The sequence below is a fragment of the Myotis davidii genome, unplaced genomic scaffold, assembly GCF_000327345.1.
Source record: "Myotis davidii unplaced genomic scaffold, ASM32734v1 scaffold902, whole genome shotgun sequence".
In the NCBI taxonomy this organism is placed as follows: Eukaryota; Metazoa; Chordata; class Mammalia; order Chiroptera; family Vespertilionidae; genus Myotis; species Myotis davidii.
In genome coordinates, this window is record NW_006293951.1 from 1,355,740 (window position 1) to 1,379,545 (window position 23,806).

Here is a 23,806-nt window from a genome sequence, read left to right on the forward strand (position 1 = left end):
GTAGTGGTTTCAAGAACATGAGGGAGACTACCTTGCTTAGGTGGCCCCCACAATCACCAGATCTCAATCCAATTGAGCATTTGTGGGACAAAATTAAAAGAACCATCAGGCATCTGGTTCCGCAACCATCAAATCTCACAGAACTGGACAGTGCTATTCATCAGGCATGGAGTCAGCCAATTTCTCTTTAAAGCTGAACTCCTCAAAAATGTTTATACACTCTGCCTCAGTTTCTCTGCTCTTTCTCAAACCCATTCCAATCAGATTTTTATCCCCAATACTCCAACAAAACAGCTTTTCTCAGGGTTTGATAACTCCTATTTTCAGTGATCTGTGGATATTTTTCCCTGTATTAATATGTCATCACAATATTTAGAGGTTGTTTACAAAGCAGCTTTAGAATGTATTGATTTTGCAGAATATCATTTGCAGTAAACTTAATTCAAAATCTTATTTGCTTTATATTATAGTGAGCTAATCTTTAAAGTTTTAAAACCACAAACCCCTTCTTATTAAATGATATAGTAGCAAAAAATGGAATGGCAACATTTATTCTGCACCAAGAGAGAAAGAATGACTACTAAAATTATATATCATAATTGAATCACAGAAATAACTGAAAATTCTTTTTTTTTTTTTTTACAGTTTTACAATTTGCCATAAAACAGAAGTTGTCAAAAATACTCTGAATCCTGTATGGCAAGCATTCAAGATATCAGTCCGAGCATTATGTAATGGCGATTATGACAGGTAAAATAAATGACAGCTTTTCTGAGAGCTTTGATTTTTTACTATAGATGTTGTATTCAATTCAACTTAATCCTAAGTTGCTTAAAAAATTAAAATAGCTTCTTTACTGATGTAAGTGTGTATGCACAAAAGAATGAATAATTTATTTATGTTTTGGGGAAGAGGGATAATTTGGTAAGTTAAAATTGGTTAAACTGACTGTATTTCCAAGAAGAAAAATGTGGAAAGTGCTAAAAAGATATTGAATATTAGTTTATGTTTTTTAACATATTACTATTCAAAAGTCATTCCACAATGTTCACTGCCTCAAGGCTTTCATTTGGTATTGTCTTTCTAGGCTGACATAAGTAAATATATGAAATATATAATATATAAGACTATGACTAGATATATTATCAACCCTGAAAAACTCCTTAAAATTCTATTTGCAGCACTGTTCTCATGGTTGCTGAATCTATAGATCTAGTAGGTGGGTGTGGTGGCCCTGAAGATCTTTCCATTATATACCTGAAAATTTCTTACTATCAAAGGTGTATTTTTAAAAAAATTAACATTGATGGGAAGCTTATAATATAAAAACCTCCATTCACCCCAAAAGAAAAGCAAATAAATGGAAAGTAAAAGCTCAGTCTCTTTATTTTATTTATCTCATTACTTGTATATTAGGAAACTGGGAATTTATTCTGTTAACTAATATCATAGAAGGAACTATTGATTACCAATATGTCATTATTTTTATTCTAAAATGTATCATGCCATTTGACTGTCATTTTATTCCTTTAATTGGATTATAATTTAATTAACTGGTTATCCTTTCTCTAAGAAGGTGCTTTTCATACTGTAGTTCAGCATCACCCCGTGAACCTTGTAGAAATTCAGGTTCTCAGGCCCCAACCCAGATTACTGACCCAGGAACTCTGGGGATGAGGTCCAAGGATGCATGTTTTTACAAGCCCTTCCTGGGATTCTGGTCTGGGCTGTGATGAGAAATCCTGTTCTGACACAATATTTTCAAAAGGAGAGATGTAGCTGAATGTCTCCCTACATTCTCTGTCACACTACACACCTCTCCCATATACTTTCCCTGCTCCCTTTACAGAATCAGTGCAGAATGTAGAAACCTCGGCTAAGACACAAATTGAATTTAGCAATAAAATGATCAAAGACAAGTTCAAATTACTGTGTAAAGCCTTCAGGCGTACACTATTTTGTCTCTAAAAACTACAATTCATTTATTTTGTTTTTGATGGATATTTTTTTTTATTGTGGATAGTATTACAGATGCTTCCTGTTTACCCCCCCTTAACTCCCCGTCCTCCATGCCCCTATTCCTCCCAGGTCTTCACTACCCTATTGCCCATGTCCATGGGCTATGACATATAAGTTCTTAGGTCATTTTGTCTTACTAAGTAACTTTATGTGTATGTTTTTCTCACGGACAGAACAATCAAAGTACAGGTGTATGACTGGGATCGAGATGGGAGGTAAGACATTGTCTCTTCTTTTACTCTTGCTCTTGGCACTTAATATGCTTTAATACATAAGTATACTGAAATGACCATGTTTTTGCATTTTAATTTTGTCCTCTTTTCCCAAATATTGCTGAAGTGTTCACATGAGATTTTAAGAATGAGTGTATTTTCTTTTCTTTTTTTTAATATATTTTATTGAGTTTTTACAGAGAGGAAAGGAGAGAGAGATAGAGAGTTAGAAACATCGATGAGAGAGAAACATCGACCAGCTGCCTCCTGCACACTCCCCACTGGGGATGTGCCCGCAACCCAGGTACATGCCCTTGACCAGAATCGAACCTGGGACCTTTCAGTCCGCAGGCCGACGCTCTATCCACTGAGCCAAACTGGTTTCGGCATGAGTGTATTTTCTTTAATGTGGAGATTAAAATAGAGGTCTTCCTCATTTCCAGTAACATAGTACATTTGGATCTAATATTTCTCATGGTATCCAACTTACAGATGTTGTTTTATTTCTGTATCTCACAATCTCTCCGAAGATTCCTATAATCTTTGTATCCCATATCATTCATGGGAACACACCTGAGTCTTCACCCCTCCCCCTCCAAAACAGACATACTCCTCACAACAAACAACAAAATAAAATGCAAGGATTATGTCTGATGATTGCCAGTAGAAATAGCTGTTCCGAGTTCCGCAGTTATGGTCTCCCTCTGCATATCACAGCAGACGTTAAAGACTAAAAAAGAGGGAATGTACTACCTTTTTTCTTTCTTCTTAAGTATTGTCCCACTGTTTCTATTGTTTTAAATAGGGTTGATGTTGAGGTGTTTTTAGATGATGTTAAAGCCAAGGTGCCCAGTAATGCTCAAATCTCGCCTTGGCGTAGAAAACAGCCTCTCCAGGTGGTTCCAGGAAGTGAACATAGGGAGGCCAAGGAGAATGACAAGTTGGAAAACAGAGGGCATTTAATTTTGCTTGGCTGCATGCCCTAAATTCCAGCCCAGGTGACTGGTGAATGGAGCTAAAGCATGAGCTTAAAGCTCAAGATCCAAGGCTTTTCTCTGCATTGTATGTAAGCCAGCACCCAGGCTCTAAGGGTCTGGATACCTGAACACTCCTATTAATATAGGAACAGGTTGGATCAAAAAGATTGGCCTGTCCTGAGAGGGCACCTCCCCTCACCCTTCTGCTGCTTGGGTAGGAAAATGCCTAATTGGAGCACCTCATGCAAGCATGCATGTGCCATTTACACAGACACTCACACATACGGTCCATTACGTGTCCGGGAATTTAGCCCAATTATCATTTTCTCCTTTCTAAGGAGTGATAAGGGAGGATGGAGAGAAAGGTAGAGATTATACTCCACACGGCAGCAGTCTTCAAACTATAACCCAAACATGATTGTGCTAAAGTGGCCTAACGTTTTTTGACTTAACGTTTATACCTAGAGATGATCAATGCTGTATTACTGATCTTTGGATTCCTGTCAGATTACTCATTTAATTATTTCTTTATTTAGAGTTTCTTTACACAAATCCTGCATGCATTCTGAAGAAATCTCACAAGATAACCTAATGTGTTTCCATAGGGACTGATGCCTGATTGCTTCACTAAACTTTATTCACTGAGAAAATGAGTTTTGCTCCTCAGAATAAATAGGAAAGAAACAATGCCAATCTGTGTAAAGTAGGCATTCTGCCTTCTATCATATATCCAATGATATACATATAGGGTGTGTCATATAAAGTTTTATAATAGATCATATACATTTTAATTGAGAATGGGCAAAAGTTGTGGCCTTTTTCTAGTATTTTTAGGAAATTGGGGGAAATTTTAACTTAAAACTTATAAACTAGGGGTATAAATTCAGATTACATGTGTATCCATGACAATTCAATCCAAATTTGCAAACTGTAGATATTTTATTGTATTGCTTTGAAGGGTGAATTTTTATTACTCTCTTGTTGTCTTCAGTCTATGTCTGAGCCACAAAATTTTTAAATAGCTTTGAAAGTTAGAATTACCTTGAAATTCAGTTATCTTTTCTTTTGATGTTGGAGTTTTGAGCATTTCTATACAGGATATGACATATTGACTGTTTCTAATGTGCCAGATTTCTTTGAGCATTTTTAATTTTATTTCCCACTTAATTTTCACAATAAGGGATAAATACTATAAAGGTTGGGGTAAAAGTAGGTTTACAATAATTAATAAATAATAATACAGGTATAAACTCTCACAACTGTAAAGCTACTTTTGCCCCACCCACCCCATATCGATACCATTTTATAGATGAAGAAACCAACACAAAGAAGTAAAATGCCTGAATCACACAACTAGTAAATGGTGGAACCAAGATCCAAACTCTCCAGTATGCTTCCAGTGGTGCATTCATAATTAAGACACTATATGTTTCTATAACATAATTAAAAATTCTGACACTTAAATAAAAGCCTTCAACCTGGACAATGGTCTTACCCTATGATTCTTTGGTAATTGATAATGTGGTGATTAGAGGAATTCAAGGGCTATTTAAGAAAGCTTTTAACATAAGTATGTTATCTGACATTTTATATTATCTGGAAAAATGGATGAAACATTCCCAGGAAGCAAGTCTTGTGTAACAGGCAGTTAGGTAGAGAGAAGTATTACATATTTTGAAAGAATCTTACTCGACATTGAGTGGGCCAGTTAAATGTATAAAATACATGATTTAGATTATGAGAATGACAGCTAAAATGAGATCAAGAGCAAGTGAAAGAGAGATAGGGAAAACAGAGATAGAGAAAGAGGTCATTTATGAAATGTACTGAAAAGAAGTGAAGGATTTGGATTTTTATATTGGGAAAAAATTTTCAACAAAAACGATGATTTACTTTTTGAGACAAGGATTTAGAAACAAGTTAAACATTTTGATTTATTTTGTAAGCTCATGTTGTCATTGTATCATCAACTCTTTGGGGAAAGATCGGCATTGGTGGATATGTTGTTGATTAATTTTTAAATTTCACTTCTACACACCACCCATAACAGCACATTCAAAAGAAATCTGGGGAATTAAAGACATCCTATATAATAAAAGCCTAATATGAAAATTGACTGAATGATGGAATGACCAGTTGCTATGATGCACACTGACCACCAGGGGGCAGATACTCAATGCAGGAGCTGCCCCCAGCCCACAGGCCCCAGGCCATCCAAGGCAGGTGCCAGTGGGGTCTCCTCCCTCCCCCACAGAGGGAGGCGACCAGTGGTGGGGGCGGGGCCAGCAAGCAGGCGGCGCCAGACTAGCCAAGGTAGGTGCCAGTGGGCCCCCCGCCATCACCCAACAGTTGCCCCACAGATTAGCCCTGATTGCCGGCCAGGCCTAGGAACCCTACCTGTGCATGAATTTCATGCACTGGGCCTCTAATTGATAATAAAGGGAGTGAAATTAGGAGGGAGAGGTTGTTAGGGGTACTTTAAACATTTCTTGGAAATGAATTATGATTAGCAGAATATTTAAAGGAAGGTTTTGTGATTTTACAAGTGATCTAATAGCTTCTTAATGTTGGGGTAAAATGATCTTTCTTTGATCCAAAATATAGCTTTACCTTTTGTATGAAAAATTTCAGTGTAAAAAATTTTTTTTCAGTGAATAATTCTATATAATTCAAAAGTGCTAAAGCAGCACTTTTCAAAGTTAGCAAAATTATTAGAATGTGGGTGAAATATAAAAGGCAAAATTAAAATCATGATTAAATAATTATTGAAAACCCTTTCAACTAAATAATATGTAGGAAATTATAAAAGCATATTAATCTCCAATAAAAATGAAGTATAAAACTTGTAAAATCCATATATTAATTTTATAATGCAGTAAAAATAGACACTGTATAGATAAACTGTTATATAAGTTGATATTCCAGCTTGTGCTTCTGTGTGATATAATAACATAAGGTTATTATACCTTTTCCATGAATTTTTGTTTATCTGACATAATTTCCCAAGTTCTTCCCTTAAGTCGGAGTGAATATATGATACCCATTATATTTCATAATAAATGTAATTATCGGCAGAGATTGTTTCTTATTCTTTATGTTTTTTCCCCATCATCTTAATATTTGTCAAAAATCCTGTGCACATATCACTCTTTTTAGAAAAGATTAATTGTTCAGTGGATTTTTTTTTAATAGTATAAACCAGCATTTTCCAATAGAAATAGGAGGTGAGTCACATTAGTAATTTTAAATTTTCTAGTGGCTACATTAAAAAGTAAAAATACACCAGTGAAATTAATGTAATGATATATTTTATTTAATCCTATATGTTTAAAATATTACTTTAATATAGGGTCAATATAAAAATTATTGATATATTTTACATTTTAAAAATATTTTATTTTATTGATTTGAGAGAGAGAGGAAGGGAGAAGGATAGAGAGATAGAAACATTGATCAGCCACCTCCTGCAGGCCCCTCACCAGGAACCTAGCCAGCAACCTGGGAATGTGCCCTGAACTGGAATCGAACCAACCCCTTGGTTCAGGGGTTGACACTCAATCACTGAGCCACACCATCAGGGCAAGAATTTCTTACATTTTTTTATACTAAATTTTGAAATCTGTTCTGTATTTTATGCTTACAGCACATCCCAGTTCAGACTAACTGCATTTCAAGTAACCAACCTATATCAACATATGGTTGGTGGCTACCATGTTGGACCACATCATGTAAACTTTAATGAAGTATACAGCCTACATCCTAAATAATTTCATATCAGATGAAATGTTTTCCCAGCATGTAAACAGAAGTTTAGAATTATTCCCTTATAAAGGTGGAAAAACTGTTCAGATATCTATATTATTTTGTGTATAAATTTAACCATAAGAAACCAAGAAATAATGTGATCTTTCATCTAGAGAAAATATTTTGTTCAAAGATTCAAGTGGAAAATGCTTGACAGTGTTACTTGCTTACAATTACATTTTCTTTTACTAGCCTAGGTACTTCAGATAGTTGAGATGATGATATTCACAGACTTTCAGAAGTGGTGTAGTCTTGAGTCACAATTCTGGTGGTGTGTTTGATTCAATTCATCAACTTGAAATTATTTCTGAAGCAAACGTCTCGTGTATCTATGAGGCCTACAAAAATGTGGCAATGCTGTTGAACAAATAACCAGTTGACATGAAATGAGGTACCTTGCCTTGCGTTCCTCTGGAACAGAAGAAATGTAGTCATTTGTCCTTCTTTATTTCAACAATTAACAGTGGCTTAGCGTTCAGAGGCATTACTTGGCCTTGATATGAATAATCAGTTTAAATGGACTTAATTTTCCACAAGTTAAACCACTTTGCTTAAATCACCTCCATAGTCCCCACCATTTCTCCCAGGACTGTGCAAAATGAATGTTTAAATCTCATTGTAACAACTGAAAACCTGAAGTGCTGAGGAGCTGACTAGTCTTGGTTACAAAGCAATCAGGGGAGGTATCCTTGAAAAGCTTCGCTTGATGGAAGTTGCTTCGGCTGACTTTGTGTGGCTTAAATTAAAATTCAGGGAGCGTTAGTGGAGCAACTCTGCATTAAATCCGTGTGGCTTTAATGTGGGGCTGATTGTAAAGGGGCCACCAAGTGGATCACTGTCTCCCATAAAATGATGATGTGAAGAAAGGGCTCAGCCAGTGAACTGCTTCTGATGTCTATTATCACTCTGTATTTTATCAAATCTAGTCATTTTAAATAGTGATACTTATGATCAGTGCAAACTTCATTTATCTGTTAAATGTGTATGGATGCTGTCAGCTTTTAGTTCCCTTTGAAGATAATATTTGATAAATGCATTTGATGTTTTGTTCCTGTGATTATGTGTCATCCTGGTGTGAAATAAGTGTTACTTGTAAGGTGTCTAAGACATGATAACTCATTTAGGAGGAGCATGTGCAAATCTTTTATATTTTTTCATTTATTTTAAATATCTTCACGTATTCTAATTAACCCTTTTCTAACAATAGCCCTCTATTTGCTTGCAGTTAACTCTGTGTCCTGAAAGCATATTCAATAGACAAAATTCAGCTGCTTTCCTTATTCCACTACCTATCACTTCTTTGAGACTTAAAAAATGTTGATAAATGGAATTGTATAATGTACATATTGCTTACTGACATACTATTGTTTCTATTAAATTTTTAAGTAATTTTTTTGTTTGTTTTTGTTAATCCTTACCCGAGCATATTTTTCCATTGATTTTTAGGGAGAGTGGAAGAGAGAGGGAAAGACAGAGAGAAACATTGACGTGAGAGAAACATATCCATTGTTGCCTCCTGCACAAGCCCTGACCAGGGCCTGAGCTGGGGAGGAGCCTGCAACCTAGGTATGTGCCCTTGACCAGAATTGAACCTGGGACCCTTTGGTCCACAGGTCAATGCTCTATCCACTGAGCAAAACCGGCTAGGGCTTAAGTAATTTTTTTAAATCACTTTTGGAAAAAAATTGTTATTGAGCATTTATTATGTACTAAAGTGTTTTCCAGGTGATGCAACTTAATGAAAAACTCCAATCTTCATATAATAATATTTTTTAATATGTTTTGTTATATTCTTCCACTCACCTGGAGTGATTTTGGATTCTATCAGATCTATATTTCAAGGGGGGAAAAAAGCTTGTTCTAATTTTCAATAAAAAGAAAATTATATATACATTGACCCTTTACTATAAGATGTTTGCAGGATAGATTTGGGGATATTTCAGGGTTGGCCATGTGCTTTTTTATCACCATAAACTTGCTTAGATAACCTCAACACTTTGAAAGCTGTTCTGTGTTCATTTTTGCCTGTTGGTTTTCTGTTCAGGCCCAATTTAATGCTATCAATTGTCAGAAAGCTTTCTTTATGCATCTAAATTCATTGAATTCCATTCTCCTGTGTGTTGTGCTTACCATTTAGGAATGGTTATTAGCATATCTAACACATTATGACTTAGGTTGAAATGATTTGTTTCTGCTTTATCTCTCATATGAAATTATAAGCTGCTGAGGTTACGGACCGTGTTTTGTTTTGATATTTCTCACAAAGCACATTGCAGTGCCTTTAATGCCGTAGCTTCTTGCTGTGTTATTTCAATTCTATAGGAGAGAGCATTTGAAATAACTGTCATCTCTCTAATGAACACTCAATCCTCCATCAGTGCTTTTAGATCTCCTCCTTTCCACCCTTTACTTGAAACTATGAAATTATCTTGAATAATAGGAGAGCTTTTATTTCTCTAGTGAAATTTCAGGCAGTGAGGAATTAATTCAGCTGTCATTTTTGTCTCTTTTTTTCCATCATTTGCAGACATCTTAGATTTTTTATTAAGATCATATATCTGTCATACAGATTATAATCTCTGCTTTATTCCATATTTAAATACTGATGACTTTCACCAACTCAACAGTAGAACTATCTAATTCAAGTCAACAAATAGAATAAATTTTGATTTTCGATCACCTTACTATTTATTTGACTCCATTAGAATGTCATCAGTCAAACTGGAATATAAGTTAATTTCTAATTTTGCTATAACTTTAGAGTCCTCAGTGATTGAAAGGACCTTTACAGTTAGCTTTTTATTTTATAAGAAGGAGGTCGAGTCTAATTATTTCCAATTTTGAATTAACCATCAATTTCAGCACTAAATCTGCCTTTCCTTTTATAGATTTTATTTTATTGTGAGAAGGTCAGGGTTGATGTTCAAAATTTTTATCAATTAGATGGTGGGTTGGGTACTTGAAGCCCTTTTCTTTGCCAAGATAACCTCTTAATTGCTAGGTTGTGGGGTGGCCTGGAGAGTTCAGGAAAGTGTCTTTAGAAGCTGGAGTAGTTGGAGGCACACAGAGATTCTCACCAGAGGCTAAACATCGTGTGAGAATAGACAGATGTTTCTAAATTTTTAAAAAAATATATTTTGATTGGTTTTAGAGATGAAGGGAGAGAGAGAGATAGAAACATCAATGATGAGAGAGAATCAGTGATTGGCTGCCTCTTGCATGCCCCATACTGGAGAGCAAGCCTACAACCTGGGCATGTGCTCTGACTGGGAATCGAACGGTGACCTCCTGGTTCATAGGTCAACAGTCAACCACTGAGCAACACTGGCCAGGCTGTTTCTAAATTTTTACATTGGCATTTAATCTACTGATTCACACAACTTGAATCCTAATCTCTAGGCATTACCATAATCCCAAACTTGCAGACTTGAAAAATTATAATCATATTGATTCCCTCCCTTGCTTTCATCCACCATAATCTGTCAACTGCCGCCTCTTCCATTGGGAAGAAATAGACAGTGAAATGATGCTGATTTTCTTAAAGTTAATTTTAAATTATGTACAGTTTCCACTGAGTTAAAAGATGGGCTAAATATGGGCATTTATAAATAGAGTATAAATACTTATTACAAAGTTAAAATGAGTTTTTGCAATAGTGTCATAATTTTTATAATATATAAAATATAATTTTTATAATAATATAATGGAAATAATAAGATAATCATAAGAAGATGATAGTAAGATACTGGAAGAATAGTAAAGAGAGCAACTAAGCCGTAGAAAATAATTTTACAATGCAGCTTAGGGAAAGGGAATAGAAATCAAAATTAAAGAAAGTTGTAATCATAGAAAAAGAATTAAAAATGGAAGAAAAAGAATTAAAGTCATAGAATTTAGCTATACTAATAAAAGGGTAATATGCAAATGGTCGGTACACCCTCATGCATAACAACTGATCAGCAGGCTACGTGTGCAGCAGGTGCAGGTGGGCGGGGATTTGCAGCGTTGGGGACTTGAATCACGCCATCACAATCCATCACCAGGAGGCCTATGGCCCAGCAGAGGCCTCCACAGAGCGAGGCCTAGGGGTCCCTCGGCACCATGTGGCATGGAGGGTGGGCCCCAGCTCCAGCCTACCTCTTTGGGGCAGTCAGTCGAAATTATAAGATAATCATAAGAAGATGATAGTAAGATACTGGAAGATAGTAAAGAGAGCAACTAAGCCATAGAAAATAATTATACAATGCAGCTTAGGGTGCATGAATCTTTGCACCGGGCCACTAGTTTAGTTATAAAAAAGAAGGAAATATATGGTGAAGGACTGAAGAATAAAACAAAATATTCTAGTGAACTCTGAAATGGGGCAAAAGAGTGGAGCTGAGGTTTTATAAATTTGTGTGAGAAAAGATGGGGGTTATAAGTCCACCTTTGCAAAATAAATAATTTTATATCTCTAGTGCCACCATTGCTGAATTAGGGTTAACTCTTTGGCATAAAAAATAACAAGATATCTGAAAATCTTAGTCTTTTATTTAATCTGTAGACATAATTTAGTATTTAAACCTATAACTCTTGGAACCCAACATTCTACATAAACTCAAGTGGAGGCCTGCTAGGGAGGTAGGCGATTTGTTTGAGGACAACCAAGATTCTACTTTTAATGAGAATAGACAGCATATATATGGGTCTTGTTTTCTTCTCAGTTGAGCTACTCTATGTCTTTCGATTGAAACATTTAAGCCATTTACATTTAAATCGATTATTGAGAGGTCCATATTTAGAGCCATTTTATTCTTTATAACTATGTTTCTATTTTATTTTATTATTTGTTTTCTACTTCTTAAAGAAGTCCCAATAAAATTTCATGTAATACTTGTTTGGTGGTAATGAACCCATTTAGCTTTTTCTTGCCTAGGAAGCTCTTTATTTTTCCTTCAAATCTAAATGGATAGCCTTGCTGGGTAAAATAATCTTGGTTGTAGGTGCTTGCTTTTAAATACTTTCAGTGTTTCATGCCAATCCCTTCTGGCCTGAAATGTTTCTTTTAAGAAATCAGCTGACTGTTTTATGGGGCTCCCTTGTAGGTAGCTGTCTTTTTCTTGTTGCTTTTAAGATTCTATTTGCCATTTTTATTATGATGCATCTTGGTGTCCACCTCTTTGGGTTCACTTGTTTGGGATTCTTTGCATTTCCTGGAATTGTGTGTCTTTTTCTCTCACCAGCTTAGAGAATATTTTAGTCACTATTTCTTCAGGTAAATTCTTAATCCTTTGTCCTTTCTCTGTCTCTCTTTTTCTGGTACCCATATGATGTGTATGTGTTATGCTTGATATTGTTCCAAAGGTCTCTTAAACTCTCCTCATTTAATTTTTTTTTTCCTTTTTGCTGCTATGATTGGGTCTTTTTACTGCCATGTTTTCCAAATCTCTGATTCATTCATCTGCTTCATGTAACCTACTGTTGATTCCTTCTGGTGTATCCTTCATTTTAGATTTTCTATTCTTAATTTCTTACAGATTCTTCTTTATGGTTTCTATGTCCATTTTTAATGCTTACTATCTCTTTAAGTTCTCACTAAGTTTATCCATTCTTCTTCTAAGTTCCTTGAGGATTCTTATAACCATGGTTTTGAACTCTGTATTTGATAGATGGCTTGCTTTCATTTCATTTAGTTCTTTTTCTGGGGATTTCTTTGGTTCTTTCATTTGTGGCATGTTTCTTTGTCTCCCCATTTTGGCTGCTTCTGAGTATTAGGTAAATTAGCTATGTCTTCCAGCATGGGTATGGTGGCCTTATGGAGTAGATGTCTTATGGGGCTTGATGTGTGCAGTCTCTCTGAGCACCTGCCCTAGGTGCTCCAGGAATGTCTGTTGTGTGGGTTATGTGAGTTCTCCTGTTATAGTTGAATTTTGATTGCTGTTAGCCTATTCGTGGGTGGGGTTAACTCTCAGGCTGGCTATGAGGATTGACTCAGACCACAGTATATGAGGTAGTGTGTGGGAGCTGGATTTATGAAGCGGAATTCGCCCAGCAGGGTCTGGTGCCTGCTGAGGTCTCCCTTTGAGTGCGCTGTTTGTGGAGCTAATTGGGTCATGCTCTGATGTGGTCTGAAGCCATCCAGTGGGTCCGTTGTTCCTGCCTCTTGGGAGGGATTCCAGTGCAGGGATGTCAGGCACTGCCTGTGACCAGCCCTGGGTTACCTGTTTCAGGCTAAAACGTGATTCACAGTTTGTGGTTGCCTCTGCTGGGTCTGGGTGCACATGGGAGTGGGTAAGCTGCATACCAAGTCTAGATTTTACCAGCCCCGAGCCCAGAGACAGGCCAGCAAAGGGCCAAGACAGCTCGAGATCTACCTCTGCCTGCCAGCTGCCTGTTAGCCCAGTCACAGAAAGAGGCTCTGGCGGTACTCGGTTAGGGGGAGGTGGCTTCTTAGTGAGTCACCAGGTCAGCACCAGTGGTGTTCACCAGGTTGATACAGATTTAAACTCGGCACCAGTTCTGGGTTTGAGGTCACTCATCAAAAGTGTCAGGGTACACCAACACCAGCCCCCACCTGCCAGGGCCTTATATACCTTAGAGTGGGGTCTCAGGGAATTTTCAGGGTGAGGACAAAAGAGTTCATCAGGCTGACAAAGACCAAGATTTAGCCCTGTGGAAGGAGGGCTCTGCGTAGGAGTGGTGGTTCCAATGTGCAAGGGAAAAATGGTCCCTGATTTAGAAGTACACAACTCAGTCTGCCACCTCCTGAGACTGCCCTGACCTCTTCAAGAGCCTTCCATGAAAGTCTGCCCCAGGAGTCCAGGCTGGTGGCAGCCAGCTGACCCTCCACAGGGCTACAGCTTCTCAGGGCAGGGCCACAGGGAGTCTGGAGGGTGGCGCTAGTGCGTTCCGTTAGCTGATGCCATATGCAGAGTAGTGCTTGAGCAGGAAGCTCAAGCCTCCTGTGGGCAGTGTGGGTGAGGGACTCCGCACAGGGATCTTGGCAGCTGTACCTTTTGCCTTTTCCCCAAAGTCACACATCCTCTGAGCCACCCTCCCTTTGCTGTAGTGCAGGGTGAGTGGCTGCCAATGAGATTTTGTGTGCTGCCCCTTTAAGAGGATGCTAGGTTTGTATCAGACACCTATCTCTCCCTGAAGGTCAGAATCCCTGCTGATTATCACAGTCAGATGTTATGTGGGCTCCTCTTTTTGGCTCTGGTACACTGGGCTGGGGGTCCAGCATGAGGTGGAGACCCCATGCTCCTCAGGGTGAACTTGGAGGCTGAGATAACCCTTTGGTTCTCAGCCACCGCACGTGCGTGGGAGGCCAGCCCTTTTGCATCTCTGCCCTGCCTTCCAGTCTCAATGTAAATTTTTCTCTGAATCCTTGGCTATAAGACTTCTGTTTAGTTAGTCTTCAGTTGGTTATCCAGGTTGATTGTTCTATAATTTAGTGGTAATTCCAGTTTGGTCTTGAGAGGAGGGGAGTGTAACTTCCACTTACTCAGCCATGATATGGGATAGGTCAGATTCTTTTGTGTGGTCTGATGATAGTAACATTACTTAAAAATGCCACCACTACCACCAACACACATCTTTGTGTGTTTTGGGGATTGTTAAAAAGAACTCAATGAGTTGCCTCTACATGGTTGGGGAGAGCCTTTTGTGAGTAGCAGACATTATTAACACTCTTCGGCTCTCTTTAGAAAATGACGACACATATGTATATGTATGTGTGTATACGCATAGATAGGTATATGCCTGTATGTGTATATGTATATGTATATGTATTCTTCAGCAGCTGGGCTGCCTTTGGAGGTGAATTGGCAACGGTAGCCAAAGAGAGCCCAGTGTCAACTAAACATTCAATCAACCCTCTAGGAAATGACATCAAGACAATTTGTTCACCAAAGTTTGCAGTTTCTTTCAACTTTAGAAATAATTCACTTGGGTAACATTTTACCCAGAACTGCACAATCGCCTCAAAAGTCTGAAAATCTAAATTTACAAAAAGTCTTAATAGGAAAAAGTCATTATATCTTCATATTATCCTCCAGTCTGTGACCGTGCTTCAGTCTTTCCGAGCCTCCAAACTTTTGTAGAGTATCGGCCAGTAATTTTGGCTAATGCCTTTCAATTTTTGTTTGCCTTATTTTTCTTATGATTAGATTTGATTATGCATTATTGTGTTGTCCTCATCAGTGTTTTCATATCCAGGGGTAGTTGATGACAATATATGGTTTGAAAATGTCACCCAATGCTATTCGATTGTTTAGACCAGTGAAGAGACAAAAGAGGAAATGTATCTCTGAAGAGACAAGAGTTGGATTGGGTCACAGGGGTTGGAAGTAGGAGATAATGAACTCTTCTCTCTGTGTCTTACTTACCTTATACACTTCCAAGCTACCACAAGGTAGAGCAGGACAGATTCCTCTGTGAAATCATTCATGGCGCCTGAGCTCCCTTCCTAACTCTGAAATTCACTCTGAAAGGTCTAAGCTTTTGTCTGAACCTGATTTTCTGCTTCAGTAGCCTGGGGATAGTGATAGTGGAAAGGAGAGCACTAAATGAATAAAAAGCATTCCAAATAATTTGATTCCTCTCTGACCTTATTCATGTGCTCAAAACAAGCATTAAAAGACAGGGTTGGTTGACAACCAACATACAACTTGCATTGTGATTAAAGTGGAAAGTTTATGTTGAAGGTACCCATTATGTCTGGAATAACAGGATATTACTGTAGAATCACTCCTCTTAAGAGCCTTTGAATTTTACACATGATGAGAAATTATAATCAGATCAATCAATTAAAGGCACAGCGTTAATCTCTTCCTTAATCATTGACTTTGATGGATATTTTAATTTTATTCAGGAGGCAAATAAGGCTTGTGCTTGTGTGTAAATAAAAATGAAAGGATTGTGAGTATAAAGATTTTTGCTTGTGCTCCCTGTTGAATACAGTGATTTTCTGGTTACCTGATCTGAAATGAATTGTAAGTCAGTGGCATCAGAGAGCACAATACCATAATTCAAGGTGCCATGTTTTGCCTACGAAGCATAAATATTTAAACATTTGCATTACTATTTCTGAACGAGTGGATTAAGTAGCTGTGACATATTAACTCATGTTCTTTTGGGTATGATTGAAATATTACATTCAATCCATACACCCCGTGGGGAGAAAAACACACAAATCCCTGTGTTCTATGAAACGTTAAGAAAAAAATCTCATTTTAATGTCTTGCTTCCTTAACTGGTGCCAGCTTTGTGATATGATATGGCAGCCATGTTGCAGGTGAGAATTTAAGATTTCCATTCTGTTCTTGGGAGGAGCAGTACACAAGTGCACCCCAGTCTCCCTACTTTCTCTAAAAGTTGTTTATAAATTGAAATGTAGAAAATCAGAAGCAGAGCTGGAAACCTAAAGTGCTGCTCTTTTGTGTGTTTTACTTTTAAAGGGAAGGTTGTTTAATGCAATGCATTTTATGTGTTGTAAGCTTGTTATTGTAAGTATTAAGGGGTATTAAGCAAGATTTGTTACTTACACTTTCAAGATCAGGACTTCCTTATATCTAGGACCATGTACTGACATTCTATTTTACAGAGGTCATATTAGTCTTATCTATAAAAAATATATAGGTCTTAGCAGGTAGTGTTTTTAATGGAAAATGATAAGTATTTCACCGTAATAAAATGTTGTTATTATTATTATTAATTATTATTATTATTGGGTAAATAACACAACCATAGATAATTGTATACCCTACCCCCTGCCCCGGATAATGCATTTGCCAAATTCCCAATTACTATGTTGCTATTGTCAGATATTTTAATTCTACATGCATTTTAAATCTCACCAGACATTATAATAATTTTATAGCCAATATTGACACATTATTGTTACCAAAAGTCCATACTATATTCAGATTTCCTTAATTTTTACCTAGTGTCCTCTTACTGTTCTATGATTCCATCCAGGATACCATATTGCATTTAGTTGTCTTATGGGCCTATAGGCACCTCTTGGCTGATGCGTGTTTTTTTATGGTTAGGCTATGGATGTGGACTTTTGAGAGGAAAACCAGAGGTAAAGTGCCATTTTTATCATGTCATGTCGCACTATCAGCATGAGTTACCACTTTTGATGTTGACCTGGAGCATTTGACTGAGGTCGTGGCTGCCAGGTTTCTCCACTATAAGCTACTCTTTGATCCCCTTTCTACACTGTACTCGTTGGAAAGAAGTCCCTATGCACAGCCTACACTAAAGGAGAAGGAGTCACACTCCCCTTTAAGAGCAGAATATCTGCATAAATTATTTGGCATTCTTCTGCATTGGAGTTTTGTCTCTTCTTCCCATTTATTTTGTTATCCAATCATTTATTTAGGTTGTGGACATTTATTTTATCCTTTGAGTTATAATGCAAATAACTCCCTTTAATTTAAATACATCTTTCTCAGCCTGACTACTGGCAGTGTGAACTGGGAATAGAAGAAATCTCCCGAGGAATATGTTCCTTTAAAAAAAGTTTATCTAATTTACAGTCTCTGGGGGATGTGTAACTTTTGAAAATTAACATTAGTTCCAATATGTTCACAAGCCACAACACTGTCCACACAGCGTTAAGAGCAAGGTGCAGGATGGGGAGCCATTTCCACCTGGGATCAGGCGGAGCAGAACAGCGGAGGACGCACCACACACTGGCTCTTTCTGCAAATCTGCTTCCCGTCAATTTAGCGACGGGCAAAAAGAGTGCACATTTAAGTTTAACATAGGCAGTGCTTTAGGGCAGGGGAAGGGTGCGCCCCCCCCCAGGGATTCAAGACTCGTCAAAAGGCTTGAAATTGACATTTTACTGTAGAATTCTTTGCCTTTACTGATATCACTTCCACCAACATTGGGCTTAAAACTGTTTGTATGTGTTAGGGGGTGGAGGGTGTTCAGAAATGCAAAAGTTAGCTTTCTTCAAGAAGTGTAACGTTTACCAGGGAGATATAAAACTTACCCTCAAACCATTATAACACAAGTTAGAACTCGCAATAGATGAAGCCTAGAATGTGCGGTTAACAGCGTGCTCCTTGGATTCGGACAGAGTTGGAGTTTGGGTTGTGAGTCCACCACTTAGGAGTTGAGTTGTTTTAGAGAAGATACTTCACTTCCCGAAGACCCAGTTTCCTCATCTGTAACATCAGGGTAACAACCTCTGTGTATTATTTATTACACGTAATTGTGCTCATGATATATTTATGTAAATGAATTAAGTTTTGAACACATAGTAATCGCTCAATAAATGTTAGCCTTATAATCCTATATAATAAAAGAGAAACATGCAAATTAGCTATCCCTCCACTATGCTTAAGCCATACCCACCATCCACACCCTCCAGCCAATGAGGAGTGGGGGCGGGGCAGGTATTTCCCCCATGTTGCCATGGCGATGCTGGGGAAGTTCCAGCCCCATGGCCGCTTGTGTGTGCACAGGTGCAGGGAGATGGGGTCGGGGCAGGTGCTTGCATGCACACGGGTGCTGGGGAGCTGTGGGTGGGGTTGGTCGTGCAGATGCCCCTGGGGAGCCAGGGTCAGGCGGGAGCTTGTGTGTGCATGGGCGCTGGGGAGCTGGGGATGGAACGGGGTGCATGGATGCCAGGGAGCCACGGTCAGGGTGGGAGCTACCCCCCGAGTCGGGCAGAAGCTTCCACCCCATTGGAGTGTGTGGGCGGGCGCTGGTGGAGGTTCTTGCTCTGCAGCCGCTTGCACGTGCCGGCACCAAAAGGCCTGTGTCCCCGGGATAGGCGTCCTCAGGAGCCAGGCTACCCCAAGCCTGTAGGCCCGTGCCTAGGCTCGGAGTGGCTGGGGTCCCAGAATGTGACAGAGGGTGCACATCGGGCTGAGGGGACTCCTTCCCCTCTTACCCCCGTGCATGAATCTTTGTGCACCGGGCCCCTAGTTATTATACATATTTAAATAGTTTCAGTTATCTTTCTGTTCTAATAGAGGCTACATTTTATATTGAAATATCATTAGTAAATTTGTGAAATGGAGAAAGTTCAGGATGTCTGGGAATGTGGCCCAGTCCCATTTTGTCCAGAGTCTGGGATGTGTGTAGAGAAGTCCTGAAATATGAGATAAATATGGAAGCGTCAATCAAGTTGAAGCTTTAAGAGTTTGTTGAGAGAAAAATTGAGGAATCAGATGTAAATCAGATCAGGGAGTAAACTCTATTTTGTAAATGTAGTCAGAGAGGCTTATAGTACAGGGAAGTTATTTTAGTTTCAATTAAGTTAATAGGAAATAGCGAAACAGTATTATTGAATCACAAGGAAATTGTGATTTATTATGAAAATCTTTTGTCATATTTCTCTGTATAGTGAAAGTTGTTTCAATGTTATACCATTGAAAATCATGAACAGATATAAATATTATAGCACATTTAATTTTCCTCCCTTTAATCTTAATAAAATCTAGAAATAATTGATGATTGGGGAAAAGATAATTATAAGAATAAATCAGTGAAAACCGTGTTTAATACTTTTTTAAAGTACTAATCTATAATTTAATATAGTTTTTTAAATAGGACAGGTAACAAAGAAAACTATAAAAATGTCCAATATTTTGAGATATCTATAACAAAATTGACCTAAGAATCTCTCCACTTATCCACCCAAATTCTCTGATTTATTCTGGAGACCAGGCACCTTACTTCTAAGAATAACTATTTTATTGTGCTACTTACTGCCTTATGCTCATGAACTTTGAACACATTCTCACCTCTTGATCATCCATTTTTAATTTCACAGAAATGTCTCAGAGGCTGAAAAGCAATTTGTGACTCACTTAATTCATTTTCTCCTCTACAACACAAGAATAGCATTTCATTTGTTTGATATGCAAATTCATTTTTTTATTCAAAATAGCCATCTTGAACAAGATTCAGAATGGGGGGCACGTTTTTACTCATTTTTAAATTTATGTATGTCCTCTTATTCTTAAAAGGATCCAAAGCAGCTTATAATAAGATATAATAAACATCTATCCTAATAAAAGGGTAATATGCTAATTAGACCTGACATCTTTTGGACTTCCTTCCTGACAAAGCCAGGAGCGTGGCTGGCCTGCAAACTCCCTGCAACCCCTTGCCCAGGCCACCCTGGCCCCCAGCGGGGACCCCCACCCCGATCCAGGGCCCCCATCACGGCAGGCCAGCTGGCCCCAACCCGTGCACCAGGCCTCTATCCTATATAATAAAAGGGTAATATGCAAACTGACCCTAATGGCAGAACAACCGCTGGACCAGTCACTATGAGACACACTGACCACCTCTTAGTCCCTTTTCCCGGCTGACAGATTCTGATTGTTTGATGGCCACCCGAGACAGGGGTGGGGCCGGTGAGCGGGCGGGAACAGCTGACCTCTTAGTCCCTTCCCCTGGCCATCAGGCACCAATCACCCTATGGCGAATGGGGAACCGGGAGTAGGTGGTGGCAGGGGTCAGGGCCGGCTGCGGGCAGCTGGGGAAGATGGCCCTGATTGCAGGTCAGGCCTAGGGACTGTACCTGTGTATGAATTTCATGAGCTGGGCCTCTAGTATTATATAAATCACATAGTAAATTCTGGTGAACTACACAATGTGAGGAAATTGAAGCCAGGAGAAAATATTGGAGAGCTATTAGAAAAAGCTGTAGGGGACAGCGCAGAGAGTTGTACACCCAGGCTGAGAGTTGTACGACCTGGGACACGGAAGCTGATACGCAATGCAGTCCATCCTCTCCTGAGAACTGCCTATCATTATGGAAAGATTTACAAACCTCGTGGCTGAAACAGTTTAGTCCTGGAGGCACCCACTCTTTACAACCCCGGCCCCTATTGCCTGTAATCTGGTCCTGGGGTGCCTGGAGGCACCTACCCTCTGTGACCCCCCCTCCCCCCGCCCCAGCCTGCATGTTTTATAATCTATAATGATTCTACCTTGCCTACTTTCCCATGTTTATAATTCCTACTTTCCCACATAATCTTTGTCCTTCTACCCAATATATGCAGCTGGCTTATGGGGAGAGGCAGAGCAGATTTTTGTGGATGACCTGCTGCTCTCCCACGCTGCCAGCAGTATTGGAATAAACACTCATGTATGATTCAACCCTGTCTCTGCTTAATTGGCTCAAGTAGTGACAGGCAGCCCGGACCCCTTGGTTGTCCAGTTACAACTGGACTGGCTTTATCTAGATGGATGTATTACTTGGGGACTTGATTAATTACATTTACTTGACAACAGTAAATATTGCTTGTCTCTACCAAGTTTTTGATTAGTGTTAAGTGGCAGGAATTTAATGTTAACAATAAGAGTTGAATTTAAACAGTTAACCAAGTGGGATTAGGATTTGTAAAATCAGAAAATTACCTAATGGCTTAAATGACTCAGGCATTATTTTTAAGGCCTCTATAATAGATTCCTACCACTCATGTGGTGAGCTCTGGTTATATTAGGCTTGTCCATACTTATCAATATCAAAGTATTGTGGTGGAGTCCTATAAACAGAACCTTTATCTCAGTAATTATTAAGATATCAGAAACACACATAACAATGAAGGAGGGTAGATTCAAAACAGAATCTCCCTAATTTAAGTTGTTAAGATCTGCAGAGAAAGATATCACAAGTATTAACTTGCACTTCTGAAGGTTAAAGAGAATTATTTATAAGAAATTGTATCACTGCCCTAGCTGGTTTGGCTCAGCGGATAGAGCTTTGGCCTGCAGACTGGAGGGTCCTGGGTTTGATTCCAATCAAGGGCACATGCTCGGGCTACAGGCTCGATCCCCAGTAGGGGGCGTGCAGGAGGCAGCCAGTCAATGATTCTCTTTTGTCATTGATGTTTCTGTCTCAATATCTTCCTCTCCCTACCTCTCTGAAATCAATAAAAATATATTTTTAAAAAAGAAATGTGTAGCACCAAAGTACTGTTTTATAATTTTCCTTGTGTATCTTGAAAGAGTAAGAGTGCTAGGGGTGTGGGCTCATAAATGCAAATATATTTATCACAGCCTTCAATTAACTCCCCCCCCACACACACCATTTTCATGTGTATAGATCTACTTCTGAAAATTAAATCTTGAAGAGGTTAAGGTGATACTGGGGTAGAGGAGTGCCATGTGTAGAATACTGTGATAAATGTAGAAGATCTTTGAGATAGAACTGGAGGCTAGATATCTAAGTGAGCTATATTTTAAATAATTCTTTTAAAAAATTTAAATATGTTTTTATTGGTTTCAAAAAGAGGAAGGAAGAGGGAGAGAGCGATAGGAACAGTGTTGGCCATTAATGATGAGAAAGAATCATGGATTAGCTGCCTCCTTCATGCCCCCTACTGGGGATGAGCCCGCAACCCAGGCATGTGCCCTAACCAGGAATAGAACCATGACCAGGGTTTCATAGGTCAGCGCTCAACCATTGAGCCACATCGGCTGGGCAATAATTCTTTTTAAAGAAACACTTCTTATTGCAGAAATTCTAATCGAATGAAATGACAGCTGTGTTTTTTTTCCACATTCCATCTTTTAGAAATTGTATTTTCTTGGCTAGACCCAACTTTTTGTGGCTTGTCATTGGTCATCAGGTCTGTGGGAGGTTTATAGATTTTAGTGACTCAGCTAAGCATTAAACCAAACCCGGGTGGCCAGGGGTGGGGGGCAGGTGGGGGCATCTTCATTTTTCTGATAATGAACAGATTTCATTTGCAAAGCAGATGGACCAATCTTAATTTCTATGATAAGAATAGCAGCAAGATCCCTTATCTTTGTTATAGGACTTTAGTTCCTGCAGTCTTCATCTTCTTCCTCTGAGGCACTACACTTTACCATGGGACGGATACCAACATTTCACCCTTATTTCTTAGCAGCTTGTGTTCAACCTAGTGCTGACCATTCAATTAGCAAAGAGTAGTGGAATATAGCTCCCTCTAAACTGCTGAATGCGTAACATGTCTTAAAATTGCATAGGTCAGTCTCAATAATCATGCTGATAGGCATTTTATAGTTGGTGCTAACACATGCTTACTCAACCCCTCCCCCTCCCACCTCCACCGAAACTGAGAAGGCATCTGTAGAAGGCCTGCTTTCTCAGTGGCTATTGCTTTTAAAAGGTGAAGAAACTCAGAATAACCATGTTGGATATTCACGGTATACTTTTAAGTTGTTCTTATTGAAAATAAGGCTTGGTGACTATTGTCCATGTTAACAAGGGATGATGACCTTTTAAAAAGAGTGCCCTATTATATCCTGATCACGGGAAAGTTTGGTGATTTTTTATATTTGTGATTATTGACATGTGTAATAATAAATTTTTGAGTGTCTTAAACTTTCATCCCATTAAATAGTTATTTGGATACACAGGAGTTGAAATATTTTTGAAATCTCAGTTGTTAAGCTAATATTCCTGTTTAAAATATTAATATTGGTGGGATAAATTAAATATTGGAATGCTAACAAAATGTACTTTTTGAGTACACAAAATTTGGGGTTAAAGAACAATGAAATTACGTATCAGTCTCCTTTTAAGTATAAGCTAAGCTATGTTTCTAACAATATCAAACATTTTCTTCATGATTAAACTATACATTTCTTAAAAACTTTGAACATAATTGACAGATATATGAAAACTAATACTATATGTTTTTTTCTCCCTTAATTTTAGTCATGATTTCATTGGAGAGTTTACAACGAGCTACAGGGAACTTTCTCGAGGGCAGTCACAATTCAATGTGTATGAGGTAAAAGGAATTTTATTTTATTATTTCCTCTGGAATAAATACATTTATGCTTTAA

General features: G+C 38.4%; 1 protein-coding gene across 1 annotated transcript in view; it reads left to right on the top strand.

The window, feature by feature from the left end:
* CPNE8 (copine 8) overlaps positions 1-23,806 on the top strand; it is a 186,965-nt gene that overhangs the window by 96,844 nt on the left and 66,315 nt on the right. Inside the window, exons 11-13 of the mRNA XM_015566628.1 lie at positions 646-750; positions 2,193-2,234; positions 23,676-23,751. Of these exons, the coding sequence (XP_015422114.1) occupies positions 646-750; positions 2,193-2,234; positions 23,676-23,751 (223 nt within the window). The remainder of the gene's footprint in view (positions 1-645; positions 751-2,192; positions 2,235-23,675; positions 23,752-23,806) is intronic.